The 14,750-nt window shown below is 38.8% G+C and overlaps 1 protein-coding gene across 6 annotated transcripts in view; it reads left to right on the top strand.

The window, feature by feature from the left end:
- The window catches only part of PTPRD (protein tyrosine phosphatase receptor type D), a 473,666-nt gene that overhangs the window by 109,142 nt on the left and 349,774 nt on the right, over nt 1–14,750 (top strand). For 5 of the 6 annotated variants that reach the window (XM_004373491.2, XM_004373489.2, XM_004373492.2 and 2 more), the window contains exon 2: nt 12,508–12,653. In XM_004373491.2, the coding sequence (XP_004373548.1) occupies nt 12,508–12,653 (146 nt within the window). Of the gene's footprint in view, nt 1–12,479; nt 12,654–14,750 lie in introns of those variants that run through there. The other variant, XM_012554711.2, reaches the window with a different exon arrangement.

Below are 14,750 nucleotides of genomic sequence, written 5' to 3'. Positions count from 1 at the left end.
AACACTGAGTGCCAAGGCAGTATTTTGAAATAATCAAAATTTTAAGAGTCCCATCATTAAACCATTTAAAAGTCATAATATAGTTTATTTTAAACATATTATTAATGATAACTTTCTTTAGGAAATACTATCATATTTCTGCTAACAGTCCCTGTATTGGACAATAAGTAATGTTGCCTTTGCGACCAAACTCAGGCAGCTCATTTTTTATGGCATTTTGTTGTAAACAAAACACTTTTGTTAATTATCAAAACAGTGTATCTGTCGAGATGCTATTTTATCTATAAACAAAGTTTTCTTGTAATAACAATTCTAAGTTTCTTCTCTAACTGCATGTCAACACCGTTTTTAATCTGTTTCACGCCTCACTGAAAGTGTGCACATGAATACACACACATACACACACACACACACCTTCTGTGTTATATCTACTAGGGGATGATATCTTAGCTACTTTCACTTCCCAAAGTGCCTGGCCAACTTAACCAGTGTGAAATTGATAGATGACAAATTGTCACTTTATTCCTGGACAATGGATCTAGTTTATGGGAAATGATCAAGCCATTTGCCAGTTGCGGTAACACCTCACCTTGGTAGAGGACGGGAGTTCTAATAATTCATAGTGACTCAAAGCCTTGCAGCCATACAGTCACACCAGCAGATTTTCTCTTTGTGCAAATGGTTTGCTACTGGTGTCTATAAAGTGAAGCCACTGCAGCTCATCACTCCAGTTCCTGTTAAAAAATAATAAAACATAGTTCATGTAGTCTATACTTGCAAAATATCCCAGAGGAGAAGTAGTAGGATTGATATTCTGGAGTTTGGTCACATAAAATTGAGAAAGATGGCCTTTTTGAAGAGTCTTTTTATTTTTATTTTTTCTGGTTTTTGACACCTCTATTGCGGTCTTATGCTTCTTTTCAAATAAGCCAGTTATCTTTCCCGTGTGATCCAATTTGCAGGCACATGATAAGCAGCAGGTTAGAATGAAGACTAAATGATTACTTTTAATGATGATCAGCACATCTGATTGATAAATTATGATTAACGAGTAAATTAGCAGGGAATGATGTAAATGAATCTGCTTTGAAAACTAACTCTACAAAAAGATTCTAAAGGGTCATATAGCCTCTGTCTCTCTTTTTGTCAAATACAGCGTTTGCATTTAATATCCTTGTAAGCAGATAAACATTTAGAGGAAATATGAAAACTTCAGCGTCAGTTTGCCCATGTCCACTGTATGAGTCTGGGAGATGGCGTGTGATGTGTGATTCTCGTTGGTTTCGGTGTAAGGCCCTTTATTATTCTGTTGAAGGAAACAGATGCACAGTTGATGAATTTTGAATGTATAAATAGGTAACAAGCAAACATGGAAGCTTGGAGTGGAAAATGGTGCTGCTGGTAAATATGTTTTCTTTATGAATGCATGACTTTGGCATAAAGAATGGGAAGAATGGTCCCACAGATTGTGTCTAAGAGTAATTCTAGACCACTCCCACACCTTCCAGAAATTAATGTCACTAAACCAGCAGTAACTATGATGTTCTTACACCACAACAGATGACCATCTTACTAAGCATGTCAGTAGTTCATGGACGTTTTATGGCCTAGATGCGTGGAATGTCGGGCATTGTTTGTTTTGGTCGTAATGGCCAATAGCTGTACCTGAAATAGACAAGTTATGGTGGTGAAACCATACATCTTTCACTGCTGTAAAACAAGTGTTTATGACTCAGTCATGAATATACCTTGAAATAGGCCAATGACCACAAAATCTTGGAATATAGCATTGTTGCTTTGTTGCTCTGACCACTGCTGTTGTATCCTTGCACGTGAAGCGTCCTACTGTAATATGTACGTATCCTTGTGTGTGAAGAAGCAGAATCTGGAGCAGTGCACTGTTTTGGATTGTGTAGTAAGTCCAAGCACGATCAGAGATTATGAAGGCAGATGATAGGAAAGTCCTATGGTAGCAGTCGGGTTGGAGGGTTATTGATTCTAGAACTGAGAAAGTTGATCAGCTGTGCTAATTAATGATAATTACAACGTTTGCTGGTTTTACATTGTAGACCAGACATTGTGCTAAATGTTTGACATCTCATCGCATTTACCCTTTACAGCAGCCTTATAAGACAGGTACTGTTAATTAGCCTGATTTTATACATGGGGAGATGGAGGCTTAGAGAAACTATATCATTTGTTCAAGGTTATGCCTGAAAGCGGCAGATAAGGACTCCCAGATTCTTGATTCATGCTAGATCATTTATATATTGTGTTTTCTCTCTAATTTGTATGTGTTTGTTAAATGTTCCTGTTTCTAATAATACTGGACAAATGACTTGAAAAACTCAACCCCTTACCATCAAGTCGATTCTGACATAGCGACCCTATAGAACAGAGTAGAACTGCCCCACATGGTTTCCAAAGAGCAGATGGTGGATTCGAACTGCCGACCTTTCGGTTAGTACTCCAACGCTTAACCGCTGTGCCAGCAGGGCTCCTGTTCTTAAAACCGCTGTGCCAGCAGGTCTCCTGTTCTTAAATTTTTTTTCAGTGGAAGGTCTTATAAAGTAAGCAGAGATATAAAATAAGCTTTTTTAAAGAGCAGAGAGATCCAAATTGAAGTCAGCTGTGTATTTTCTAGGCTGACCAGGGTTCTCAGCAAATGTTAACTGAATTCAATTTCTGCTAAATATTCCTAGGAGACCATTCAGTTTATAAAAAAAAAAAAAGCCCAATTGCAACGATTAAGAATAAAAACAAAGTTGAAACATTTTTACTGTTTTGCATTCTTAATATTTGTGCTTCCATTATCCACATTGGAGACCTGATGGCACAGTGTTTAAGAGCTTCAGCTGCTAACCAAAAGGTCCACAGTTCGAATCCACCAGCTGCTCCTCGGAAACCCTATGGGGCAGTTCTGCTCTGTCCTACAGGGTCGCTAGGAGTTGGAATTGACTCGATGGCAGTGGGTTTGGTTTTGGTTTGATTTTTATCCACAGTAATTATAAATACATGATAATTGATATACAAATATAAGACTTAATGATTTGTTGATAGACATAATCTAGAAGTCTTCACATAGGGCTCAGGAAAGTCATTGAGATGAGAGATATCTTCATTATCATATAGAAAATTATTTAACTACTGTGAATTGACTCATATGAAATCTCTAAAATTTTTGAAAAATAATTTGGAGTAAAATGGACTTGAATGCCTTGACCGTTTTGAATTAAAAATCATTTCCTATAGCATATGTTATTTTCAATAGTTTCACTTTATAGATTTTTTTTCATCCACCCTTTTCCACTTTCTTCATTGGCTTTAAATATTCACCACTAAGTATGCCCTTACACTGTTTTTTCTCACAAGGGGAAATGGAAAAGGCAGGCTCTGGGAGGATTTTTTTGAGGGGTGGGTTCCCCAGTGCCTTCCTCAAAACAGATCCTCCTCTCACCTCCATTTCAACTTCCATCCGGCCTGTTCAGCTAAAGCTCAAACGAAACCCATTGCCCTAGAGTTGATTCCGACTCCTTGCGACACTGTAGGACAGAGTAGAATTGCCCATAGGGTTTCCAAGGCTGTAAATCTTCATGGAGGTGGGCTGCCACAGCTTTCTCCCATGGAGCGGCTGGTAGGTTTGAACTGCCGACATTTCAGTTAGCAGCTGAGCACTTTAACCACTGCACCACCAGGGCTCTTCTGTTTAGCTAAAAAGGATAAAATTGAGTCAAAAATAAAGTGATATTTTTCAGCTTTAGCAGTGGTCCGGGTAATTGGATGCTCTGATATACGGATGATATGAATATATATGCATTGTTTTTAAAGCATAATATATTGATACGTATCAAAAGCCTTAAAAAGGTACAGACCATTTGATCCAGTAATTCTACATGCAGGAATGAATTCTGCATATCAGAGTTTACATACAGCAGTGATTACACATAGGAATTACGTATATGTGCAAATATATAATTACGAGAACGATCATTGAAACATGTTTTAAAATATGGAAAAACTAGAACCAACCTAAATATCTAACAGTAAAATAAACATGTATATTATTCTTCATGGAGCCCTGGTGGTACAGTGGTTAAGAGCTAGAAGGTCAGCAGTTCGAATCAACCAGCCACCCCCTGGAAAGAAACCCTCTGGGGCGGTTCTACTCTGTCCTATAGGGTTATTATGGGTTGGAATTGACTCAAAGGCACCAGTTTGGGTTTTTGGTTTTATTCTCTTCATAATGTAAAAATTACATTAAATTTGAATATTTATTGACGTAAAATATATTTACAATATATTTTAAGTAAAATGCTGATTATAAAATAACAATGTAATTCCTTTTTTTGGTAAAAAATATTTTATGTTAAATGGACACACATAGAAAGTTCTTGAAAATTATTCATCACGGTTATTCATCCAAGCTTTAGAGTTTTGAAATATCTCCTTTTAAATTTATTTTCTAATTTATATATAAATAAACATGTACAATCAGAACAATTAAGTCATTTTACTTAAAAATAAAAAGCACAAAAAGTGACAGGGAAGAGGAGAACTCCATGCTATCAGTGAAGTGGAATATTATTCATAAAAGAATGAGGCCCACTGCATTGAATCATACTTCATCTGAACTCAAGTCCTCTACTGGGTTGCATGAATCTGTGACATAGCTATACTGCCTTTTACCACCATAGGGCCTGGCATGGGGTCATAGTTTTCCACTGTATCATGTCAGTGTTTTGCAATGTCAATATGCGTTACATAAAATTTATACTTCCCAGCTTACGTACCAAGCTGTAAGCAAATGTAGTTTAAGTGTAATTCAAACAGAAGCTTAGCAATCATGTTTACAATATTATTATCTATCCTCAGTAATCAAAAGTGTATATCCAAGGATTTGAGGGTCTAGCACCTTGGTGAGCCTTTTATTAAGCCATTATATGCATTGAATTCCTACTATGTGCTGGACACAATTAAGAGTTACGAGTCTTCAGAGATGACCAGAGCATTTATGTGCCTCTCAGGGTTTTAACATGAAGAGAGTGAAAACACATGTTCATCGAACTGCCAACATTTCGGTTAGTAGCCGAGCACTTAACCACTGTGTCACCAGGGTTCCTCATTATAAAACATAGTCTGTTGTAACTCTTAAGATAGCTATAGAAAGTATGACCAGGGAGTTGAAAGGGATTGTGGATTACATCCAGATGGGCTTTGTGGGATTTCCATTCTGGTTGAAAAATGAGTAAGTTCTATAAATTCAGAACTAGGGGAGAAACTGTTTTGTACAAGGGAACAGCGTGTACCAAGGCACTGAGGTGAGTAATTTTAGGTTCTTTAAGGGCAATAGTAGGAAACATAGTTGGGTAAATAGGTTCATAGCACTTGGAAAGATCTTAAAGGCCAAACAAGACTTACGGTTTTATTTGCAGCCGTGAGCTATTAAAGCTTGTTTGTTTATTTATATTTTGAGTAGTCATGAGTTGTAATCATAAATGCATTTACAAAACAAAATAACTTAAAGAGCAAGAAGAAAAGGCAATAACAAGGATCCACAGCAATGTGTAATACTCCCTATAGAAATAAAAACCTGAAATGAGGCTGACTGGATGGGACAGCACCGATATCAGTCAGTGATTCCCAGTCCTGACTGCGCATTGGAATCCTCTGGGAATTAAATGCCACTGCCCCACCTCATCTAGCAATCTTCTCTTTTAATTGGTCTGGGGTGCGCCCAAGCACCGATATAGTCTTAGGGTTGCTAGATGATTCTAATGTGCAGCTCAAATAGAGAATCGCTGCCATTATTATTAGATATGAAAAAGGGAGGGCATGAAATATTAGAGGTAGAATCAGTAATAGTTGATTGGTTGTGAGAGCAAAGAATAAGGAGACATAGAGGAGGTAGAGGCTGCAAGGTTGGTGTTTGGGGAACAGGAGGGCCACAAAGAAATGGACACTTAACAGGAGAAGCATCAACTCAAGACCTCCTTCTTCTGTCATGTGTCCAGGAAGCTGTACTGCTGTCTCACTGTCCCACTACGCCCCTGGTGTTAGCTGGCTTCGAATTGGTCCCTGACTCAAGTCAACTGCATACACAATGCAGTGAGACTGCTGTGATATGTAGGGTTTTCACTGGCTGGTTTTCAGAACTAGATTGCCTGGCCTTTCTTCCTAGTCTTAGCCTGGAAGCTCTGCTGAAACCTCTTCAGCATCACAACACGCAAGTTTCCACTGACAGATGGGTGGTGGCTGTGCTTGAGGAGCCTTGACCGGAATCAAACCCTGGTCGCCACCATGAAAGGCGAGAATTCTATCACTGTACCACCACTGCCCTCACAACACCCTACTACCTACCCCAGGAAAAATCGGATGAATGAAAACAAAAAAATAACATCCTGACAAACTCTGGCCACTTGCCGTATTTGGTAAGTGACCATAGGATGCACAGTAACTGGGAGGGAATGTAACACCTTGTGGTAGCTCTTTCTCCCACTCCCTTCAGGAGCAGCCAGTGCCCCTAGCAGCATCCCTAACAACTCCGTGTTCTGCTTTCCCACCTCATCTGGTTCCCAAACTTCCCTTCTGAGCCCTCACATGGCACTTCCAGAGGAAGAAAGAGCATACAGGGGCTTCACTAACATCTCATACGTTCTACAGGTGCCTTTTAAGCAAAATGAAAAAAAAAAGTATAAGCCAAAGTAAAGACGGCAAATTTGGGGAGGAAGTGCATTCTTAAACACAAGGCTGCCAGCATATTCTTATTGAAATCCCCTCCTTCTCTCCCTTAGTATCATTTAGTAGCATTATTAACCTTTCCCTTTCAAGGTTTTAAGTACATTATTACGACAAATATTCCTTAAAAAAACAAAGCACTCTGTTTAAGGAAATTTTAATCAGCTGAAAGAAAACAAAGCCAATTAGTTATATGCTGTTAGATTTGTTCCCCATGCAACATATTTCCTTGATGTCTGCAAAACCATCTTATTCATTATAATTCAGTCAGACAAACAGTACTCTCATGTCTTCTCTTCACTTTTGTGGCCTGTGGTCCTTTCTCTGAATCTGTGTTAGTGACTCTCAGCCAGCCGTGTTACTGCAAACCTGAGTTGTCTTCTTAATCATTAAGAATTTCTCATAAATTCCTTTCTTCCATGGACGTAACTAGTAGACTTCAGTGGTTCTTCCCAGTAATGTCTAGCTCTGCTTAATGCAGGTACCAAAGAGAGGGTTTTGTCCTCAACAGAGCAGTTTGCTAAGGACAGTCAAAGGCAACTTGCGGTGGTCTTGGTTGGTTTTCTCTCCTAAGTTTAATAGCCATAAGCGTGGATGGAGCCTGTCGTCCTGTCTTCTGACAGTTTAGCAATGTGGAATGTGATGTGGCAACAGAATATTACAACCGTTATGTGCAAAGCTCCTATGTATTGGTTACATTTTAAGAAGTAATCTAACGTTTTAGAATTAAGAATCATTCAGCAGCCTATGTCTCCTCTTGAGCTGGGTCGGAAATAAAAATCCACTCGATTCCTGGAGCTACTGTCTGCTCTGTGAATGCATCCTGAGAATGCACAGTCCTTGAAAACAGCCAGGCAGCATGACTGACATGGTCTAGAATATCAGCCATGCCTCTGGGCTGACTCATGTACGTGTTTATCTTCTCTACTTTCCATTTGGAAAATAGACTTTCTGGGTCTCACAGTAATTTGACCTCTGCAGTGCCCAGCATTAGTTTAATATAGGATCATACTCTTCACTTGTCGAAACTAGCTTGAGCAGAAATGGATTTTGCAAAGCACAGGGTTGACAGGTGCAGGGGGATCACGATGGCAGTTAACTGCAGTGATATGGAAGTGTGCCTAAATAGTGGCAACTGGAAAGTTCTAATACCTTTCTCCCCATCTTTATGCCCTTACTATTTTGTTTTTCTGTACACCAAGAATGATATTGTTGATTGTAAGTCATGGTATAAAAATAGGGGTTTTCATTTTTCAGAACTGAGGCTTTATCGTGTGCTTCTTTAGTAGAAGTCTATGTTTTTTGTCTTACTTGGATTCTCTTCCCTTTCTCCCTATCTTCAGAACAGACTTAAATTTGGGCAGTATCCATGGCAGAATAAGGCAGGAGATTCATTTTGTTCCTTTGTTAAGTTGAGATATAGAGAAGGGGAAGTGGTGATGTATATAGTTGCCCCCCTCTGAGAATACACATTTACGTTGCATTTTCTTGCCTTAAGCATTGTTGGAGTTACTAAGTTTAGTCTTCTATCTCATATCTTTCCCTTGCCTGGTTAACTGGCATTGACAGCATCAGGTCTGAGAGATTATTTATGTCACAGACATGCTTACTGAAAGGATTTTCCTTTGTTATCTAGAATCTTACCTTGTGTCCTAGAACGATGACATTCTCTGTTTCTGTGGTTTGGATTTTGTGGGCAAGTTTAGAGAAATGGACGTCAGATCATGTAAGAAAGCCTTGATTTATTTATTGATTTATTTTAATCTGGGAAGGCAAAACAAATATGAAGTCCTTCATATGAAAAACAAAAACAAACAAAACCAGTTTGGGTATGAGCCCCTGAAATGCCTTTCATTTTAATGTAGTGTGATCAGTTCCATTTCTTGCTTTTAAAGAATAAAATTAAAGACCCTTTGAAGGATGCTTTTTGAAGAATACTGAGTCACTAGTGTGGTGAGTAGTAGATTTTAGGAAGACAGGGTCTAAGGTCCTGGAACCGGATCTAATTGGTTGTTTTTAGAAATTCTCTATATGTCAATGGATTAAATACATTACTTGACTTTCCCATCAGAAATAAGATTCTTACAGTAACGTCTAGTGGTCGTGGTGGATAGTATCATGAGAACCTCAAGGTATAACAGAAAATGAAGATAATTAAGAAATACATCTGGAAAATACAGGAACGATAGTTACACCGCATCTCCAAGTGTATGGGAATTTACCTTTTCTCCTTTCCATTTAGAAATAAGATTTCTATATTTAATACTAATTTGACTTCTTTAATGTCCCCACCCACACAATTATTTCTAGATTACCTTTCTACCCTAGGCTCTTACATCATGTACCTGTCATAGGAAGCAATTGTCCAAGTACTGTTGCCTATTTGCAAAGTTTGAGCATCTCCACATTTCCTTCATTCTTTGGGATGAGAGACTGGAAGCTATCCCTTTAAAAAAAAACAAACAAACCCAGTCCAGGGAAAAAGGCGTCCTGTGTTCTAGGTTTATTGAACTTGAGTATTATACCCTTGTTTTATACCCCAGCGCTTCACTCCCCTCATATATTCTTGGAAGAAATTTCAAACCAGGACTTAAACAGGAAGCTGGAGTTGTTCAAATAGATTTTCCCTGAGTGTTATCAATTTTTAATCTATATGCAAGAGAAGGAAGGTACCCAAAAGTAGTAGTATCATAGCTTAATATTGTGGCAATACAATGCATTTTATTTTCCAGGAATGGTCCCTAAGTATTATAACTGTATAATTATAATTTCTATATTAGTTGCTGACAAGTAATTAATTATCAGTTTGCTTTGTTCCCAACAGCAAAATGAAACATTTAAACACTTGTAATATCTTTTTTGTTTGTGTGTTTCCAGAAAAGTGACATCAATATACAATGTTTCTTATTCCTGTCAATGTTAGTCAATTTCAAATCCGTTTAAGTACTTCCCGCAGCTTCTGGTAATCATCTAGTTTGTGCTGTTACCAAGAGATGGAGCAGGATGTGGTATCTAGCAGGGCGGTTAGAGCCCGCTTTCTGCTTCCTCAGTATTTCCCGGGGAAAACAAGCCCATGTGTTTCCCACCACTTTCACTATCACCAACAAGTTGAATTTGCTGATGAGGCGGAAGCTGGTTCCCCAGGACTAGTGTTAGAAGATGCCGCTCCCTCTCTCTCTTCCCCTCTCCTTCCCTTATTGTGGAAATAAGATACTAGACAGAAGACTAAAACTGGAGAGGATCTCTCCGTGATAATTTATTCCATAGCTTGTAAATCTGCAGCTAAAAAGCAGGAAAGTTAGCCGCCACCTCCCCCCCATGGCATTCCACAGACATAATGGCAGAGCTGAGATGGGAATCTGATCCCCTGACCAAGATGAAGTCAGGCCATGGAAGCATCACGTGGGAAACATGATGGTGATGACCAGACAGTGATGCACTTTGTTGTTATTTTCTTCCTTCTTGGAGTCTAAGGATTGTTTTCCACTTAAATGATAACTGTAGTTATAACGTAGGGAGTCTCTGAGTTGAGCAAATGGTTAAGCTCTCAAATACTAATCAAAAGGTTGGAGGTTCAAGTCCACCCATAAGTGCCTCAGAAGAAAGGCCTGGCAATCTATCTCCAAAAGGTCACAGCCATTAAAAACTTTGTGGAGCACAGTTCTACCCTGACACATATGGGGTTACCATGAGTCGGAGTCAGCTTGATGACAACTGCTTAGGTATGTCAGATAACTGAAAAACAATGAGAACAGAAACTTGGGAACAGGGATAAGAAAATGAAAAATAAAAGTAAAATGTCAACACTGTGGAGTTTTTAAAAATAGCCGGTGATAACATTATTATAAAAACTCAAGGATATAATAAAAGTGTAAAAAAGTAGGAAAAATATTTAAAATACTACTTCCCAAACTACTGTTTTAGCAATTTTTTAAAAAAATTTTTCTGGGCATTTTTTCTTTATTATCTGACATCCCTCATGTCTAATTTTGTATTATGATGTCTTAGTCATCTAGTGCTGCTATAACAGAAATACCACAGGTGGATGGTTTTAACGAAGAGAGGTTTGTCTCGCACTGGTCTCCTGATTCTGCTGCTGTTGGTTCTCTGCCACTGCCGCTCCTTTGCTGCTGCCACTGCTCTATCCATTCACAGTTTCAAAACCGCTTCCACATTTTAGGTATCTGTTAGAGCAGCACCCCACTCCTGGTACCAAATTCTGTCTTAGTTATCTAGTGCTGCTCTAAAAGAAATACCACAGGTGGATGGCTTTCACAAACAGAAATTTATTTCCTCACAGTTAAAGTGGGCTAAAAGTCCAAACTCAGGGTGTCAGCTCCAGCAGAAGGCTCTCTCTCTGTCAGCCTTCTCATCAGTGCTCCCCTGGACTAGGAGCTTCTCCACACAGGGACCTCTGGTCCAAAGGACACGCTCTGCTCCTGGCACTGCTTTCTTGATGGTATGAGGTCCCCAGTTCTCTGCTTGCTTCCCTTTCCTTTCATCTCTTGTAAGGTAAAAGGTGGTGCAGGCCACACCCTAGGGAAACTCCCTTTACATTGGATCAGAGAGAGATGTGACCTGGGTAAGGGTGGTGTTACAATCTCACCCTAATCCTCTTTAACATAAAATTACAATCACAAAATGGAGGCCAGCCACACAATCTGGGAATCATGGCCCAGCCAAATTGACACACATTTTTGGGGGGACATAATTCAAACCATGGCATATGATTTTGTGGCTTACCATTAAATCAGAAATATTTCTCATATGATAAAAACCTTGTAAATATGCATTTACTATTTGTTGGATAATCTATCATTATGCCATATTTTATTTCACTGTCAGTTTCTGTATTATTTGATATTTAGACTACTATAATTTTTGCTGAACAAACGACATGCTGAATATGCTTGTTCACAAATATTCATCTACATTTTGTATCTTTCTTGTTGGATACATTTCTAGATTTGGAAATACTAGATAGAAAATAAGTAACTTTTAAGAGATGAATGTTAGGAACCTTTAAAGGAGATAGAGAACATTTAAAAATCCTCTAATTTCCAGCTTTTCATCCTTACAAAATTTTACTCTACATCTTTCTTGAAAACATCCTTTTCTTTACTAAGACTTTTGAGGCTTCTCGATTCAACTTCTTTTGTTCAGATTGTGGAGTTAAGTTTCAAATAAGGCAGCCCACGATATCTGGGTTAGAGAGTCATTTTAGCATCCTCCCCCCCACCCCCATTTCTGTTTCTTGCCAAACTTTCTAATTCAGGGCCGTATTTCTTGTCTCTTTAAACTTTCTCGAATTTCTCTTCAATGTCACTAATTTTAATGGCTCAGCGGTGGCAGTGCAGCTTTCTGGCAATGTCCTGATAGCAGCATCAAAGCAAAGAGCTAAAATTTTACTCACTTTGATTGATGAGCTCATTTTGTTACAGAGAACAAATTGGATTTTTTTTTTATACTGGTAATAAAAATTAATGTGTGATGTTGCTATTTGAATGTTACTGGATCTCTTGCCTTAAAACAGATTTCAGCAATAAAAGCACTAACAGATAATTTGACCAGAAAGTTACCTCCCTCCCCTTTAAACTGGCCTCCAAAGTTAAAGGCGTGCTCCAAATTTCGTAATTCTGGTACATTTGTGTATGGATGTATATATGGATGGAAGTGGGGTTGAATAATATGGGAGAAGCAGTGCAAGTGGGGTAATAATAGTCTGTTTTTCAACTTTCCTTGTCATTGTGATGTTTATTTCTTTTATTTCAGCACCTCCAAGGTTTACACGAACTCCGGTGGATCAGACAGGGGTCTCTGGTGGAGTTGCCTCTTTCATTTGCCAAGCTTCGGGAGACCCAAGACCAAAAATCGTCTGGAACAAAAAAGGAAAGAAAGTCAGCAATCAGAGATTTGAGGTATTAGGTCCATTGTTCTGTTTCTCTGGGGGAAGACTGTATCTACTCTAGCTTTTGGTGGTGGTTTTAACTTGTTGGTTTTACTCTGACATAACCACGGTGTATCAGTGGGCATTCTTTATGTTGCATGTGATGGAAAACTCAATGCAAAATGGCTTTTTCAAAAAGGACATTTGAGGGCTTAGGTGGCTGGCTTTTGTCTCTACTTGTACCAGGGCTCAAATGGTGGTCCTAGGATCTATCTCTGCCAGCTTCAACCTCAGGCTGCTTCCCCTTATGGGTACAAGATGTAGCGTCACATCCTTACACAACAAACCCTACAGGGTGAGTGACAGCTTGTCTCTTCCAGAAGCTTCCTGTCTCATTGGCTCTTAATGAGTTACATGCCCTTCCTGGAACCAATATGTGTGGACAGATGGATGGTATAGGCTAATCAATTTAAGCCATTCAGAATCTGTTTCTCTTCCTGGGAATGGTAGCAGCCCCATGGCTTAGAATGAGGGAGCAGTATTTTCCCAAAGGGAATTCAAGTTCCTGTTACCGAGAGGAAGGGTAATGGAAGCTGGGCAGTGGATGAAGTTGTCCCCTACTCCTTGCACCTGTGCTTTGCAAGTAGCGTGAACTTGAATGAGCTTTGCTTCCTTGTTTTCGTGTAGAACGTTACACTGAAAGAACACAGCCAAGTAGGCTGTTATAGTTAAACCTATTGAAGAAAATTGATTTTCTCTATTCAGGAAAGCTTAGTGCATTGAAGATGATGAAATGTAATTCAGAGATTCTTCTTTGGAGGGTGTGTGAGGAGCCTGATGGTTTAGAAATTTGATCATGCCAGAGAATAAAAATAGGTAGTAATGTACATAGAGAAGGCTTGGAAGAAGTCCGCAATAACAAACCTATAATTTAAGACATGAAGAGGATAGCATGATTCTTAGCGTATCAAGACCCCCAAACTGCTCCAGATTATAAAACTCACCTCCTCTCACCTGAGTGACTAATCTACTTCATGGCCTAATTCATAATTTGGCAATTAGATGCAGTGGTTACGAGCTCAGCTGCTAACCGAAAGGTCAGCAGTTGAAATCTACCAGCCACTCCTTGGAAACCCTATGGGGCAGTTCTACTCTGGCCTATAGGGTCCCTATGAGTCAGAATTGACTTGACGGCAATAGATTAGTTACAGGAAACACAATGACTACAACATTCACAACTGTCTGATTTCACTCATTTTTCACAAGTTCTCACAGAGCGATAAATGGCACAAATGCATAAAAACCTAATCAATGACACTGGTGAAAATTAACATCTGGGCTGTAGTTTACAAATGGTATATTTTAAAATGCTACTTGTTTGAGAATCAAATAGCATAGTAGAAACATTTAATGGAAAAATAATATTTTAAATAATCTTTGGGAAATGTTTTCTGCATCATGTAAAAAATAATGTGTGTAGTCATCTTTGGCATACTTTTTTTGGTTTAACTGAAATTGAATTATTTTGTCAAAGAGGAGCTTGACATCATTCTTGCTAGTGATCATGGCTTCTTGAAAAAATGTTATAACAAAGATTAAGTTATAATAGTAAACATTCCATAACATAAGCTGTGCTCAGTACCTAATTCTTAGTGAGGATCATATAAACACATTCAGGGAAAATTATTTTTACACAAAGCACCTACATCAAATAGTATCAACCTTTGGGTAGAAAAGCTTCAGTATCTGTAACAGTGCATGTACATATTTATATGTACCTAGGTTCCACTGGTTTCTAAGACCCGTGAGAGCAGTGGATATGACTGGTTTTTCTTCCTCTTCTGTTCCCAGTGCCATATACAATGTCCGGCCTATTGGTAGGTACATAATCAATTAAACAAGCAAATGAACCCAAAACAAAAAAGTTCCTGTGGAGTCAGTTCCAACCCTTGTGACCCCATATGTGTCAGAGTAGAACTGTGCTCCATAGGGTTTTCAGTAGCTGATTTTTTGGAAGTAAATTGCTAGGCCTTTCTTCTGAGATTCCTCTGGGTGGAACTGAACCGACAACCTTTTGGTTAGCAGCCAAGCACCTTAACCATGTGTCCCACCCAGGGACTCCACATAA

This window comes from Trichechus manatus, unplaced genomic scaffold, assembly GCF_000243295.1.
Source record: "Trichechus manatus latirostris isolate Lorelei unplaced genomic scaffold, TriManLat1.0 scaffold00025, whole genome shotgun sequence".
In the NCBI taxonomy this organism is placed as follows: Eukaryota; Metazoa; Chordata; class Mammalia; order Sirenia; family Trichechidae; genus Trichechus; species Trichechus manatus.
The sequence above is the reverse complement of the archived record's forward strand: the minus strand, read 5'-3'. Positions and strand labels throughout refer to the sequence as shown.